A 17,500-nucleotide genomic window follows, 5' to 3' on the forward strand; every position below is an offset into this window, starting at 1 on the left:
TTTCAAGACAGACGTCAACTCTGATGCAAGATCTTCTTCATGTTCCACGAAATGGCTCCCGACTTCCCATTTGAATCTTGCACTTACTTCTACTGCACAGGCACTCAATTTTTTCAAAAAAAGGGCTTTTTGTAGACTTTTCTCAAAATATATGCCACACTAAAACTTGGCTGCCAAGAATATAATACTGAATATAGCATTCTTTGTTTTCTTCATTCTGCCACAAGTAAATCACCAAATCTTTGGCATTCTAAACAGCACCAGAAACCACCACAGCAGGAAATATACTTCATAAATGGAAAAACAATGCTCATAACTTTCTTCAAATGCAAACCATGCATCTGAAGAGTAAATCACAATACATAGTGGTTTTTTGGCAACTCATCATGGATAGAACATGCTACAACTACAATTTCAGCACCATTTCACCCATCACTTTATGCTGGAATCCTAAGTCATCACAGCATATTCTTCACATTTCTAACTAAAACTGAAGATTAACGACCAAAACCACTAATGATGAAAATATCACACCATCCAGTCACCAGCGCACTGAACGATCACTTTCTTTCTCTATTAGTAATTTAAAAATAAATACTTGCTTGATGATAAAATTTTGGTAACTAATAATACGCAATACAATGCTGGATACTTAGTATTTGAGTGAGCAGGGCGGGAGACGCCAGTTGAAGGCATTTCAAATCCTTGGGAGGGAAACAACATTCCCATAAATAAGCCAGCACATTAGGAAACTGAAGAAGATTCACTGAAGCCATCAAATGAGATGCTTTTTACCATTCACTCACGCCAATAAACGAAAACTTCAACATTAAATACATGATGGGACAAAGGACAGCATTGCTTCATCTTAAACAAACACCTCTCTGCAAATCTACTGAGAGACTCAAATTAGGAATAAACTTCATTTCATTAACACTGAAAAATAACAAGACTGGAAACACTCAAAATATATCAATAGACCTTATTAGATCTAAAATCTGGTGGGAATTTCATCCTTACCTAAGTTGAACTTAATTCTTAGCACTTGAATAATTACCGATCCATAAAACGTCAAATTGACCCCAAAATATATCATTGAATTCGGTGCGCAGCACCACACTTAGGGATGAGTACAATGAGAGCCAACTACAAAGAATATAATCTTTGCTCTTGACATTTTCAATGACAAGAAAGAAACTCAAGCATTATCTAAAAATTAATATCTGGGGACTTTCTTGCTGGTCAGCAACACACACAATTATATGCAAGACAGCTTCTGAGTAGCACAAACAAAAGAACCATTTAATTCACAATGGAGCTCATTAATTCAGGTACTGATGAACAAAGTCGAATCCTTTGTTTTCCTTCCTTCACAGGAACAATTATGGCGCTGGCCTGACACAACCTCCGGAGGATCACGACATGCAATCCCATTTCTGAGGCCTACACGTGTGTTCAGCAGTGGGGAAGCACGGAGGATAGGAAAATGCTGTCTTCCAAGAATTCACTGATCACTTTGCACCACACATTTGAACACTTCAACAAACAAAGATATGAATGAAGAGATAACACTAACATATCAGCATATAATTAAACCGTACACAATACTTAAATATTTAGGAAACATAAGTATACCAGTTATTCTTACCAACAATGGCTGAAGTTCACAGGAATAAGGATTAAAAGTTTTGCTCAGTTCCTCACAGTAATCCGTCACGTCGAACTCCATGTCCTGATACTGAAAATTTGAAATGAGAAAGAGAAAAAAAAAAGTCTCACCTTGATTGCACAAAAAACATACTGGAAAATGAATTTGCTTCCGGGTGAAAGGTTAAGTCAATGTGATAAGTTTTCCTGAAGAATCAACTTTCCACCAGGAAACTATTTTAGATCAGTAAAAGGCAATACTACTTGTTTTCAATCGTTTCAATAAAACCAAAACAATGGAATGTTAGATGTAGCTACACATTACGTGCCAAGAGCTTTAGCTGATATAAATATGAATCACTCTTTTGGTGTTACTAAATTTCCCCGTGGAATTCTAATGAAACTCACAAGCACTTCTTTAAGAGATCAATTACATGTAATTCCTCTTCTTTACATTAGGATGAGGACAATCTTAACTCTCTAATGCCGTTAACTCTCTAATGATTATCAAGTGATCACCCCAAACAAAAATACCTAACACATTTAACTGCATAACCAAACTTATTGGAACTTAAATCACCACTGAGCCACATCACAGTGAAGGGGGAAAAAGCATGATCTTCGCACTGGGAGGACAAGTATTTTGCTTCAAACTTGAAAGGCAATGTATTGGGAATGAGGGAGGGTAGAATGCAATCCACTTTTCGTATGGGGAAAGGAGTTGGGGCAATTGCTTGTATTTGGGGGGCAAAGGGGGGGACAATATTCTGCTCCAGCACCTGTGACTCCCCCTCGTCCATAACCTCCTCGTCGCTGAGGATTGGCTCGTACTGCTCCTCGGGTTCATCAGCGGCCGGTGGGACTGGAGAGGGGGTCAAGGAGGTCATGCCTCTGGCAAAGTGGGACACGCGGATGCCTCCCGAGCCAGATGCTGGAGAAGCAACATCTGTTACCAATGTATTCAGAGTCCCGTGGCCGGAGATGTCTCCATCGAGGGCAGGCGATGCCCTCAGGTGGCCACCATCGGGGGCATCCTCCTGCATGCCCCCCCCATCCATGGCGTTCCTGATGTCGTCGTCCTCGTGGCAGAGCGCCCTCGATGCCAGGGGCTCCACCGCCTCGTCCGATGGGCCCACGTCCATGGGGGACATGGCATCCTGGTGCCCACCATCGCCCACCAAACTGAGGGCCTTGGGGGCTTCATCCTCCTCCTCGTCCTCCAGGGGCCGTGGGTTTTCACCGATGGGCCCCTCCTGTCCATCATCTTCGTCTGCCTCTGGAATCTCACCCTCCGAGATGGATTCCACGTCGCCAGGGGAGAGCGATTCAAACAAGGGTTGTGTCACCTCTGCAAATGGACCACCCCCTTCACACACTCTCATGTCATGGAGGAAAGGACAGGTGCCCAAGGGCAATCAGGCACCCTCCCTCCGAGAAAACCCCCTCCAACCCACCCCCCCTGGCACCCCACACACACACACAATCGCCAAAGAGACGGTGTGGAGATGGGCACCAACTTCCAAGGACACACACCAAATCAGATAACTCAGCATTTAAGGGTGAAAAAATTTGAGACTTTCGAAATCATGGCAGTATGAAAAAAAATAATCCAATGACACATATATCACTCATTTCCAAGGTGAGATCTCATGAAAACAATTTCCACTCAAAGCTTCACAGAGGACTGACATAGAAAGGCAAAAGGCCACCCTATCACTCAGAACATTGATTGCAGTGAGAAGCAATTTCACATGTGAATAGCAAATTAAGAAATTAAAAAAAATCACCAAATCAAAACAGGATTGGGTATAGCCATTGCAAAGTTAAACAGTATATGTGAATATTTACTTTCCATGCTTAATTAACTGTGCATTAACAACTGCATCACATCCTCATGAGGTTGAACTCGACACACTGAATGTCTTTAGGAACAGAAATTCTATCAAAGATTGAAATGAGCACCTGATTTCACGGCACAGCCTTAATTGTAACACAACTAAAATGATTACTCTTAAGAGATAATACATAGTACAAACATGCAATCAGATACGTGGACAATATGAAGTGTATTAGAAGACAAACAGAAAATTGATCTTGCTAGAATAGGCCCCTGAAATTTCGTCACTCACAACCAATGGGCACATGAAAAAGAATAAAACTGAAAAGGTGATTATCTCTTGACTTTGCCGAGGCATCATCACTGCAAGTGCCACTTCATGAACTTTGAGGAAACAACGGCTATACTGCCAACTTCAAAACAATTGACACAAATGCTGAGGAGAACTGACCCTACAAGAGCTTCTATTGACTTGAGGTCACTGGCACCTCCTAGGGGATGGTGACAAGAGACAATACCAGAAAACCACCAAAGTGGCAGGCACCACGCACCTCTGAGGCGATTCCATTTTTAAGGAAGCAAATTCAAACTCTCTCTCCTAACTGATGGTTGGGGAGAAGAGGAGCCAAACAACAGCAAACACATCCCTAGTGTTACCACACCTCAGGGGTTCAACCTCCTGCCTTGGCGAATGACACACCAAATGCAAGGGGCTCCTCGCGACCATGAAGAACTAGCTCACTCCTCAGGGACCCTGGTGATTCGTTGACGAGGCAGCCAGGTGGCGGGACATTAAGAGAGCATGTCCCCATCACCTCGGGGGAGGGAACCCGTGTTAAATGGAATGTACCTTTTCTCACTTCTCCCTCACTCCCGTGTGGAGATAACGATGGTGCCGGTGCGCCAGGATGGGTCGGGGGCGTTCTAGGCCTCTTGGGCCCCAATACCGTGTCTCCCGCAGGGGTGGGCGGTGCTGGGGGTGGCGACCTTGGCCGTTTCCTCGAATCCTCTCCTCCGCTGCCCCCTCTCTCCGGTGATGAGCCCCTCCTTTCCCACGAGCCGCCCCGACGGACGCTCTCGGGGGGAGACGACCCCCTCCGCTGCTGCTGACCCCTCGGCTCCTCGTGATGGTGGTGCCGGTGGTGGTGGTGGTGTGGTGGGGGCGTCAGCCCATCCCTCTTCTCCCCCCTCTCCCACGTCCTGCCCTCTCGGCGAGTGGCTGCCACGGCACCACCGGCACCCGCCCATCCGCTTCCTGTCCTCTCGGCGGCACCCCACTCCCGCTCACGTGGCACTTCACCGTATCCATCCTTCCTCTCCCGACCCCGGTCCTCCCAATCCCTCTCCGGCACCAAGTCACGCTCCCCCCCCCTCACAACATGCCGTGCGTTCTCCCCATCCCCACCTCGGTGCCGGTCACGAGACCGCGCTTCCCTCTCCCCCTTCCCGCGCTCACCCCATTCTTTGTCTTTAGTCCGTTCCCACGGGAGGGGTTCTGCATCGTAATGCGCTGGGTGCTGTTCCAACTCTTTGGGGGCAGCATCATACACATCAGGAGCCTGGAAAAATAGGCACACAAGTCAATCACACACAAACACTCTCCACGCAACACAAGAGGATACTGCGCAGAAGAGCATCTTATAGTTTTCAGAGATAATTTTCCAATCACAATTCCAATTGGGCCAGTTTTGGCTCAATTATTGTGTATGAAGATTAAAATATGATCAAATAAATAAAAGACCTTCACTAGAGGGTGTTAACTTTCTGATTGCATTCATGTTTCTAGGGGTGCATTGTAGTTTAATGAGTGGAGTGGAGTGCTACTGACCAGAGGACCTGGGCTTGTTTCTGGGTGACACCTTCTTGGCACTTTACTTCTCAGCCAAGCTGTATGATTTTTGGTTCCAGATCTTCTTGCCAAACCATACGACTAGGTGCAAAACCAAAATATATCATGCATGCACGGCACAAACTATTCGTATCTGTACATATTATATGTTGTATGTTTATGTACCTGTGCTAAATACTGTGAAAATATGCACTAATTGTACTTGAAGTGTCTGAATTCTAATATTCCGTGAATTCTGTACATGATCAAGTGTGTCATTTCAAATGTATTATTATTTATCTTTTGGATACTTGAGAGTTTATGTAAATAAATGTTTAAAAATCTCATGTCAGATAACTTATGGGGTTGAAGACAAAAGGGGAATTTCAGCTTGAGCAGGCATCCCCTCCATCAACATATAAATCACTGTTGTATAACTGTGTATGTCGCTACTTGAATAAACAAGGAAGGGTTGCTTAGGATGTCTCCACTCCCACCACAACTTTTTTTAAAAGAAAGTAGCACGGGGAAAGGAGCTTGCCCTCCCAACCCTGGGGTGTGAGTTTTTTAACTCCAAGCAAACCTATATAACAGCAGAGAATGCAATGTCTGGACACAAACCAATTAAAAACTGACTCACGCGGCTATTTCGCACAAATGCGAGCAGAGATTTGACAATTGAACCCCTTCTGGTTTACCATTCAGTAACCCCCGAGCCTTCAAGAGTGTCAAGTCCAGAAGAGCAGGCTAAATGTGACGTGGATATCATGGGAAACATCATAGACTGAAAAGCAACACCCTAATAAGGCAGTGGCTATGCGTGCCACAAATTCTACTCGTGATAATACTGTCGCATTCATACAAAAAATTAAGTGTTGAAAAAACACACGGTTCTGGACAGATTTCCAGTTAAAAAGAATTAAGTACATATCATTAATATTAGATTAATTATTTTGTTTCTTTTATATTTCATATAAATCAAGCTCACATTCCACATTAGTTGATTACATGATAGAAGAAACGATGAAGATTCAATCCTGAACAATATATAAACATAAATTTTCTCAGAATAATCCTAGAACAATTTTTTTTTCAGATTGGAAGACATCATATTTTTCATAAATTAATTTGAGAAAAATTGTGTTCCTTTACGAGAAAGATTTCAGAACAAATTATACTTGTTAAATGAGGTTCCACTGTATGTAAAATGGATTAAGTATGCACATTGAAATATTTATATTAAACTTTCATTTTTATAAGACATTAAAGAAGATGCATTTCAAAAAATAAAAATTTTGAAAAACAAGTAATATAATAGTAAAAAAATTTGTTCATACTGAAGTATCAGTCAATATCAGGCGAATAATTCTGGCCTGCAACACGCATGGGATGGTGGAACTTCATTGTAAACATAGTAATTATGCCTTTATTATAGACTTTTTATCTAGAATAACCAGGGAATGGCGATAAAAGGGTGGGGAGAAACACTTAGGCCTACCCTTAAATGAAAGCTGTCAAGGGGCCATGTTTGACAGAGCTTGTACTCCGCAAGTACGAATTGGAGTGCCACTGCCTGAATTCAAACCCAGGCCATCATGTAGGAAAGTCTATGCACTAGCCACAAAATCAATTTGATCCTCTTAAATGTGGTCTATTCAAAAGGTTCCCAAAATTTTTACATAGCATGCCTCCAGTTAGTTATTTTTTAATCCGCTGAGAGGAATTGTATCTGTGGAAACTTCCTGAATAACCAACTTCAATCACCTTGTTGATATCTTGTTTTGATGTTTAGTTACGGCTGTTTATGTGATGGGATGTTCATGGAGAGCGAAGAAAAGTCAGATCCACAGAAATGAGCTCTTGGAAGGAGCAGCTTTGTTCTATGAAATTCTGCATGAAACTTTGCAAATCCTCCACAGAAACTTTTGAGTTGATTACCAAGGTAAGGATACTATGAAATGTACCACTGTTATGGGTGGTTTGCCCAGTTCAAAAAGGGGCGGCAATCAGTGGAAAACAATGGGCGGCGCCCCAAGGACCATGAACATCTCTGCTGATGACCCCCACATTGAGAAAAAGAACATTATTCTTCTCTCTTCCATACATAGCAATGATAGATTGGCAGGGAACTTGCAGATAAGTATGGAATTTTGATTGGTTCGTTCAATGTAATTCTCACAGAAAACTTACGGTTGAATTGAGTCGCCACCAGATTCATACTTCGCCTGATGATAGCAGACTAGAAATAACGTCCGAGTTCAAGTCTGCCAGGAACTGTTTGATCGTGCTGAAGACGATGAAACCATCCTGCCTTGGATCATAACAGGTGGTGATGAGCCATGGGTTCAGGGACATTACATCGAAACAAAAGTGCAACCTTCACAACAGATTGTGAAACATCCCCCCCCCCCCCCCCCAGAAAAAAGGTTGACAAGTTCACTTGAATGTCAAGGTGACTTTGACTGTTTTCTTCGATGCAAAGAGGGTTGCACATCACATGATACCTCCTTTAAGGCCTAACAGTCAACTCGGAGTACTTGCTACTTGGGGGTCATGAAATGCTTAAGAGAGAGAAACAGGCGAAAATAGTCTGAAGTCTTTGGAGGAGTGGTGAGTGCATTTTTCACCAGGGCTCTGAGCCTGCTGCCTCTCAGAACAAGTCTGCTGTGCTTCCCCACCCACCGTACTCACCAGATCTGGCCCCATGTCACTTTTTCAGGTTTCCCAAAATAAAACGATTGGCCACCATTCCAGAGATAGAGACAAATTTGACAGAGGAGCTTGTGAGCATTCATGAAGAAGCATTCCAGAACTGTTTCAAAAAGGGGAAACAGTGCTGGGATAAAGGTATACGTTGAAGAGGAGACTACTCTGAAGGGGACCCTGATCTAGAATTTGTTAGTGAATCATTTTTTTTGCTACAACAGAGTTCGGGAAACTTTTGAGCAGACCTAGTAAATGGTAACTAAAAGATGCATTGATTATAGAAATCAAAAAAATCAAGCTCAATTCATGATCAACAACAACCTGTCTACATTATCACAATGTCCATTATCATTTCAGTATACATATATATTTAAAATGAAAGAAAAACAGGCATAGTTCAATAGGAATGCAGTCATCACGAAAATCACTGAATGTAATCGAAATCAAATGACCGTTGAAAACCTGTCAACTTAATTGTGATCCATATAAATGGTTTTGATGATTTTTGATCTCCAAATCTACAGAGAGGCATTTGACATCAACTCTCTTTCACCCAGCAACATAACAGGATGCATTATGTTGAAGGAAAAACACAGATTCAGGAATTTGATGCCCCAGAATACTTCAAACACACGGGCCGGATGCATTTCATAAGAAAATGAATAGCAGTTTCACTATGACATGACCAACAACCGCAGAGTGACCACCAATGATTGTTTTCTACACAATTTTACTTTTATCTTTAACTAAACCATATCACTAAATAATAACACTTGACTGATCTGAGCCATGTCACTTGTTTTCATAGTGGTCAGGTAATCTTATTCTTGATTTACACAACATCTTCCCCTTCAATTAGGTAAAAATAAATATTAAAACAGAATTAGATCAGCAACTATTTCACCACACACATCTAATTAGCTAAAAATTAATTTTGAAATATGAAGAGACTAGGTTAACCATTAAGGAGACCGCAGTGGTGGACCTACTGGAGCTGTTTTTCTTTGGACACTGGCACCCTCTCAAACCACCCCAATGCTAAAAGCCAGAGCACCCTACAATGCAACAAACCAATTTTCAACTCCACAATTTCAACAATATCCAGTTCTTAAGTTTCCTCAAAATGAATAACCAGGAAAATATCCATTTCAAAAACTATCTAATCAAGAGGAATCTCAAATTAATCAACCAATGCACATTCACAACATCCTAACTCATTCAAAATTTGCACTTTCAATACCATAATTTATCTCATGAATTGATTACCCGATGTACCAACAATGTTCGGCTACGCAACAATAATTAATGTGATGGAGAACTGATTCAGCAAATTATAAACGGATAATAGAGCAAATTTAAGAGAGCAGTCACACCTTCCGTGGGTTGTCCCAAGGAGCTGGGCACAGGCTGAGAGAACAAAACCAGTGGCTCCGGAGTAATTCAAAGAGAAATTTCATTGAGTTAAACTTTACATTACCTGCTGTGGTTGACTCCACTCATCTCGATATGGATGAGAATATTCTGGCTGATGGTACGGCTCAGTTGTGTAACTGTTTGTGTATGGATCTGGAGCACCACCTGCAATTGCGGTCTCAACCAAATATGCCCTATCTACAGGCGGAGCCAAATCTGCAACCTGAGAACATTAAGTCACTAATTGAATTTCTCACCTATATGCTCGCAGTTATAAACACTTTAATTTTTTTAAAAAACGATTGTGAATTAATTTTCAACACTTAAAACTGCTTTTTACACATAAGTACCATAATATTTTAAGATTAAAATGTAAATGAGGTCAACATTCATCCATAGAGGGTACACTGCCAACAAAAATTAGGTTTCCCATGTGCCCTATTGGTCACCATCTTCCCCATAATTACTTTACTTATTTATCAATAACTCTGGCTGGCCTTCAAATTGCATAAAAAGCAAACTCAATCATTTCCACATCTAAAATGGCCATCAGTATTCCACCAACTTTCTATCTATTCAGGATTTGGCAACTTCCTCTCCGGACCCAACATACGAGGGTCATCCGGAAAGTAGTACCCGTTCGTGCCGCATGAAGTGCTGACGACGCGAGTAGCCGCTGGACGAGGTCAGATAGCTTCAGTGGCTTGTCTGCCTTCTCTGAGCCAAGTTGCGTGACGCTAGCATTGCCTGTGTTGTTTCTGTGATTGTTTACAATGTTTAAAAAAATTGAGAACGCCGCCAGTTGTGAAGTGAGGGCAGTGATTAAATTCCTCAATGCAAGAAACGTTCGCCCATGTGATATTCATCGCCAATTAAAGGAGGTGTATGGAGACAATGTAATGGACGAGTCGTCTGTTCGGCGGTGGTGTCGCAACTTCAACATGGGGAGGGGGAACACACACGACGATGAGCGTTCGGGGAGACCGTCTGTCATTACAGACCAACTGGTGAGCTCAGTTGACGAATTCGTGAGGAACGATCGGCCATCCACCGTATAGCCCGGACCTGGCCCCTTCAGATTTTCATCTCTTTACAAAGCTTAAAGACTTTTTGGCAGGAAAAAGATTTGACAGCGATGAAGAACTTAAAGAAGGAGTGACCCTGTATCTCAATGAGCTGGCGGCGAAGGACTATGCAGCAGGAATACAGAAACTTGTCACACGTTATGACAAATGCCTTAATTTGCTTGGAGATTATGTTGAGAAGTAGTTTAAAGTATCCTCTTTCAAATAAAATTTTTTATGTTTGTTAATATTTACTTTTGTGTCTTTATTTCACGAACGGGTACTACTTTCCGGATGACCCTCGTATATGAAACCAGGGGCAGTCAGTTTGAATCAGTCAAGGGTGGAGTGGGTAAAAATGTACAGACTCACTTTGCTTAAAAATAAACCTTTTTCCAAAGTTATATTATACCATATAACCTTAATACCCGACTTATCGGGCCACTGCATACTACAAGAGCTGCACCCGGACAGAGTGAAGAACTACATGTCTCTGCTTTGTCAGAGAAGTTATTGTAAGTGATTCTGAAATAGCACCTCTTCTCTGAAGAATCACTAATTCAAACAAATAGCACTCACTCAATCGTGATCATACTCCTGGAATTACACTTAAGTTAAACTGCATTTACACAGCAATGTTTCCTGCTGCCAACCTCTACTATGCAATCCATGTATCTCGTATAAGTGAAATCTAATTTTTAGCCCTTTTTTTTTAAATCCCAACATGGTTACTAACTTCCCTTTAATATCTCCAAATCCATCCCCAAGTCCTATGTGGTGCTACGTTTAACTTTAGTATGGAATTTTTATACACTGCCCCACTAAAAGAACACAAATTCTGCTATCCAATATTTTATTTGGATTATTAACATCACGGTTGTTAACAAGGACAAGAAACTAAGCTCTCGCACCGTGGCATCAACTACTATGCATCAGTGCCAAACCTGACCTAATAATGACAATAATTATCAAGAATACTGACATGAGGACTGATCTTGGAATTTGAGCTTATGCAATAAGCTGATAACTGGTCAGCAAAACAATGGATCGAAGTCTTACAAGGAAGCGCAGGCACCTACCGGCCTGAGATTCAAAAACCTTAGTAATCTCACAATTCGAAGCCTTTTCAATGACTACCCTCAACCTTTTCTTTATTTATCGCTGTTAAAAATCAAGCGTGGCACTTGCCTGAGCATGCTGTTGCACCCACTCGGCAGTGGCAGCCGTGTTGGGGCCCACGGCTTCTGCAACGCGAGGCTCTGGTCGTGGACCTCCGACAACTGAAGATGAAGGTGTTGATGGAGTGGGAGGCTGCGATGGAGGCTGGCGGGTGGTGATTGGGGGAGCCGGGGCTGGAGGGATTGTCTCCTGTAGAGTTTTCGTGAGCACTCCATAAACTGCCAAGGTTATGGTTGTATACAGCCCACGTAATACCAGTCCATCTGTCGGAATCTGCTGCAGAATATACATAGGAATCATCATATTTGGCATCTCAGCAGAAAGACAGACGTTACTCGCCATTCATTGTTTGAAAGTGGCTTAAATGATTTTCTGGTTTCCGTAACGTTCAGGTGAGCAGCAACATAGTGATTAAACGGCTACTAACTTTAAGAAAAGCATCCACTCATTGCAAATATCACATTTCAGTACAGAAAAGGCTTTGGGGAACATGACACTTTTTAATGGTGACGGCAAAAGAAATATTTTCTTGCTGCAATTCAATTAATACAATACAAGATTAAACAAGTAGTAGTCTATCACTCAGGGTCTGCTATTGATGTACAAGGAGGCTGACCAAAGGTGTGAACTCCACTTGGCATGACACTAAACTACATAAAACCTAAAATACAAGAAACCGTTCTTCAAATGAGAAATTCTTGCTACTTTTCATTCTGTCCAAAATGCTAATTCTTTTTTAACACACCAACTCAACCTTCTCCCCTCCATCTCAGTCTTCTCCATTTCTACTCAAAATGCCCCGCATCCACTTCTCTCCCAACCACCTTTCTTCCCTCGCCATGCCTAGCAGTCCCTACATTCACTTCTCTAGAGCTGTGAACATCTATGTTCATTCTTTTTACTCAAGACAACCTAAATAATCCATAGAAAATATGTTCCATTCCAAAATTATTGCCTATCTTTCTATGCATCTGTCCCCGTCTTCTCCATCCACATGGACAGTCTGAAAGTTTATTTTTTTAAATAATTCTCCAACCCTGCCAGCCAATACATATATTTTGTAATACGCCCATTCACATATTTACCAGCCCATGTGATGCACTGTGATTTTTCTGGTTAGAATTTATGAAATTTTCTTGGATAAGACTGAAAAGGCTCCAGAAGTATTTTAATTTTAACACTGTATATGAAGAAAACGGAATTACTACATTAAAAAATTAGCAACCATATGTTTATTCATCAAACAATCACCATCACTGCAGCTAAAATCATACATGCCACACCACATACATACGCACAGTAAGTAGTTGCCACTTTCCTTATACAAAATATGATCTTAACTCCCATCTAGCACCTTGCTCTCATCCACATTTCTTCAAATGACTTCGTGATTGTCTCACTTTTAACTTTCTCCAAAGACTTTTCCACAAATTCACAAGCCCTAGAAATTGACGGCCAATGCATTCTTCCCATTGGTGTGATGTCATGAGTTGTAGCCTCTTTCCACTCATGCATGAATCCCTAAAATGGCTCATTGACTGAAACGTCCAGAGGCTGAAACAGATAAGTTAATCCACCAGGAAGCATAGCAAGATTAGCGAGCTCTTAACACGTTCCTCAAGCTTTGGCCATTAAGGAGCACATGAACATTTTTTGAACTGCTATTTGCATCCACAAAATCAATTTTCTGCTTCATCCATTCTCGTATCATCATCTCTGCCAGAGGTGGGCAAAAATGCCTTTTCCATGCCGCGGCATAACTCCAACCTTCAAGTTTAAATGCAACACTGGACGACAATCTTTTCTCCACATCTCCCATGAGGTTATTCTAATTTAAACTTTTTATGCAACACTTAGTTTAAGGGTGTAAAAGCTGGTACACAGTAAATATAAAATAAAACATTACGCATCAAATGACACCATCCTACTACTTACTGTTGAGTGACCGTAGAATCACTCATGTTCACTGCAACAACCAATGTCTGAGCAGAGAGGTGACATTCCCGTCAGCCCTGAGCCTATAAGTTTTGAAGCAGCACCTTCTTTGATGATTTAACTTAACACATTACAATGCATACGTTTCCATTTGGTACTTTTTCGTGATGTACTGGCAAGGAAATAAAGTAGGCTATATTGCTTATTACTCGCTCCAAAGTGTTACTATCAAAATTTGCAATCAAGGCAATGATTTTCTATGCCTGATGAGTTAAATAAACTAAATATTCAAGTATTTTTCCAAGCAACTATCGGCTTGAAACTTAAAGGACGAAGTCATACCCATACCCTTTATGCCCAGAAGCAGGTTGATTTCAGAGCACATTTTGGAGCAGAAAAGTATCTTGTTGGCCAGGAAATATAGTAACTGGGCACCGATTGGGCGGTAATATACTGAGTCTATCTAGACACTATCTAGAAATTCCCACAGCAAAATGAAACCAAAAAATAGTTGTGCTCTGTATTCCTTTATATCAGTAGTTTCATGGTGGCTATGCTTAACACTACCATTTCCAGACCCCAACTGATGTCTCATTAGTAATTAATTGCCCTCTTCTATATGGTTTCCTTGATGACTACTATCTTTGCCGTGTGGCAAGTCAAACTCGCAGTCCCCAGCTTTCCCCTTCTTTGGGTTAGGTATCAACAATGATCTTAAAAAGTCTTCTGTTCAAATTCCTCCTTAAAAAATGCTTTGAATGATCCCATAAAACCTTTTTCTCTGCCTTGAGGTGTTGACTAAATAATACCACCATCATAATCTCCAATGCATTCTTTCCATCTTGCCAGAATCATTCCTGGTATAATCAATACTTCTTTTGGCCTGTCTATGACAGTGTGGATAGATATTTCTTTCTCAGGGGTTGCCCTAACGTGCACGACTTTCAAAGGGAAGAGGAGTAAGTGCCTTTTTGTTGAATTTCTTACACAAAACTTGTGTAGGAATTTCAGGAGGATTCTTACATAGACTTTTAAATAAACACAGTAATCAACCCGAAGGTCGGTCAACCGGCAGCTCACTGATAATATAATATGGCAAAACCTTTCAGTAGTAAACATTTTGGAAATAAATACATCATATATTGTATAAATATGCCATTAATATTTACATTGTTGGTACTTTATAAATCAATGGTTTAATAACTTTACAGCATTTTGCATGGATACATGAATTCCATTGTCGACTAAGTCCTGCAAATTATCAGAGTCCTTTAGTGTTTTCATTTAATGTCATAATATACAGAGATTAGTTTAAACAAGTTCGTGACTCATCTGCTATACTCTTTGCTCACAACTTGCAAGTTCCATGAGCATTGAAATTATAAAGCCATAAATACAGCAATCAACCCAAAGGTCAGTTTGGTAGGTGTCAGTATAGTACACCCAGTACTAAGTGCAACAATGGCATGTGAAATTCACACATTAGCAGGGTAGGGGAGCCAGTTCCTTTCCCTGTGCCGGTTATGGTTTCCCAGGAAGATCTGGTACCTAAAAAATCACACAACTTTGGCAGAGCAGAGGGTGCTACATGAGGTTGCCCGGGAATCAAACTCAGGACCTCCTGTCAGACGTACAATGCTCTACCCCTAGACTTCCACATCCCTTATTCTAATTTTAAGTAAAATGTAAACTACTTGGCAAAATACAATAATTACAAAACGGACTTTTTTCTAATAATGCTCAAATAAGGAAATAATTTCTGCATTGGCAATAGTCCAGTTTAAAACATTTTAAAGTTAAATACAATTTTCAGCATACAAACTAAAAAGCAAATTCTTGCATATCCTGCAGTAAGTATTCAAGGCCATCAATTAATTATGCCAAAATGAAACATTTAAATTACTACAACGACGAGCGATACTTGACTCATGCTGCCTTCACTTTTCAAATAAGGATTTTCATCCACATCTCAGAGAGTTTAATCAATCTTAAGTCGAGATTTGCACGGTTGGGGGAAATATGCTCCTTGAAGAAAAGTGTGCAGATTGGAGGCTTTTCACAACCAGGCGCAGAGGTAATTGGAAAAGGTAAAGAATGAAAAAAGGAATGTGGGTTGTTCAATAAGTCCTTAGAAAATCCAAGAGATGTTGCCTGTACCAGTAGAAAAGGTATGCCTCATTTCCCACTTAGCTGCAAATTACGCCTCAGCTATAACCATCATTTGGTTGTACTTTTGCAGTCAATTGAGACACCATAGTTTATTTTAAAAAATGATCAAAAAAATAAGTTTTGTGCAGTGATTAAACACTTCTACTTAATAGGCTTACCACTAAAAGAAATGAAAGCCTTTTTTATTGGATAAGGTTCATAGCACATCTGCTCCTGTGTTGAAGACTATTTACCATCGAGTTTAAATGGAGCCATGATATCCACAAATGATGAACATTATTTGGACATCCAGTGAAAGTTATTTCCTATGAAATGATTCACAAAATCCTCAAAATGGCATTGATTGAACGGCAAATAAAAGTTCCCAAAACAGTTGTAATCACAGGGTACAAGGTTTGCAATTTTTCTTGAAAAACTGGGCATGAAAAAATCATAGCAAGATTGGTATTGCCTTTCTCAGTTCATTCTCAGGGGAGAATAAGCACAATTGGGTGGTCAATTCAGAGGCTGGTTGGGTACTTGTCCACAGCAAGAACCCTGAGGAGTTAGTGTTAATATAAGACTGTTGACGAAACATGGATGCACTACTACACTACAGACAATGAGCAGGCACAGCAATGGGTTTCTAAAGGGTCCACTTCCGAAGAAGGCAGAGATTTGAAATTGGCTGACAAGGTGATGGCCACAGTGTTTTCGGATGAACACGGAATCATCTACATTGATTATTTGCAAAAAGGATGTACAATAAATGGAGAGTATTACACATCATCACTACACTGGAGTGAAGATATTGAGAAAAATCATCCTAATTTGGCAAAGGAAAAATTCTCTCCCATCAAGAAAATGCAAGGGTTCACAACTGAGCCGTTGCAATGGCTAAAAATTATGGAACTTCAGTCCAAACGGCTCACCGGATAACGAATCACTTCAAATGACGTAGCCATCGCCAACACTTCTCAAATCCTCTCTTTGGATGGCTTAAAAAAGTTGGAGAAATACTGGGAAAAGCACATAGCACCGAGAGAAGATTTCGTGGCAAAACAAAATATCTACCTAAATTAATGTTGATCTACTATTTTCTACGGACTTATTGAACAACCCATGGCATGGTGTGGGAGGAGGGAGCATTGTTGGGAGGAGGCAGGGAAGGCGAATGCAGAGCAATATGATTGGCAATGAACTGTTAAAAACTGTGATAAAGGGCAAAGTTAGATGGAGAGGAAAAGGTTAAGGGCACTGAAAAAATGAAGGGATGAAGAAAGTATATAAAATTGAAGAACAGTACATTGCAGCGTACAATGTCACGTTATGTATTGGCTAAGATATGCAGCAGTGCTCCCCATCTGTGCCATCCAAATGGGACATGCATACATTCATGATTACAACTTTTTCACCACCAACTACAAGAAAAGACGATGCTTTGCATTTCCAAATAGAATATTTTTATCATGACCTTGGTTTCGTTAGGAATCTGAAGACATCATGCTGTAACGAAACCTAGATCTACATAAAAATATCATATTTCCTATTGATAACGCACATATATATATATATATATATATATATATATATATATATATATATGTATGTATATATATATATATGTATGTATATATATATATATATATGTATGCATGTATATGTGTGTGTATATATATATATATATATATATATATATATATATATATATATATATATATATATATATATATATAGTACAAT

General features: G+C 40.5%; 1 protein-coding gene across 1 annotated transcript in view; it reads right to left on the reverse strand.

Annotated features, from left to right (window-relative positions):
• Nucleotides 1-17,500, reverse strand: part of vir (VIR_N domain-containing protein) — a 63,333-nt gene that overhangs the window by 40,316 nt on the left and 5,517 nt on the right. Inside the window, exons 4-8 of the mRNA XM_071595279.1 lie at nt 11,684-11,950; nt 9,496-9,654; nt 4,335-5,043; nt 2,427-2,995; nt 1,649-1,738 (exon numbers count right to left, since the gene is read on the reverse strand). Coding sequence (XP_071451380.1) covers nt 1,649-1,738; nt 2,427-2,995; nt 4,335-5,043; nt 9,496-9,654; nt 11,684-11,950 — 1,794 coding nt within the window. The remainder of the gene's footprint in view (nt 1-1,648; nt 1,739-2,426; nt 2,996-4,334; nt 5,044-9,495; nt 9,655-11,683; nt 11,951-17,500) is intronic.

This window comes from Hetaerina americana, unplaced genomic scaffold (genome assembly GCF_022747635.1).
Source record: "Hetaerina americana unplaced genomic scaffold, ioHetAmer1.1.p SCAF_7, whole genome shotgun sequence".
NCBI lineage: Eukaryota > Metazoa > Arthropoda > Insecta > Odonata > Calopterygidae > Hetaerina > Hetaerina americana.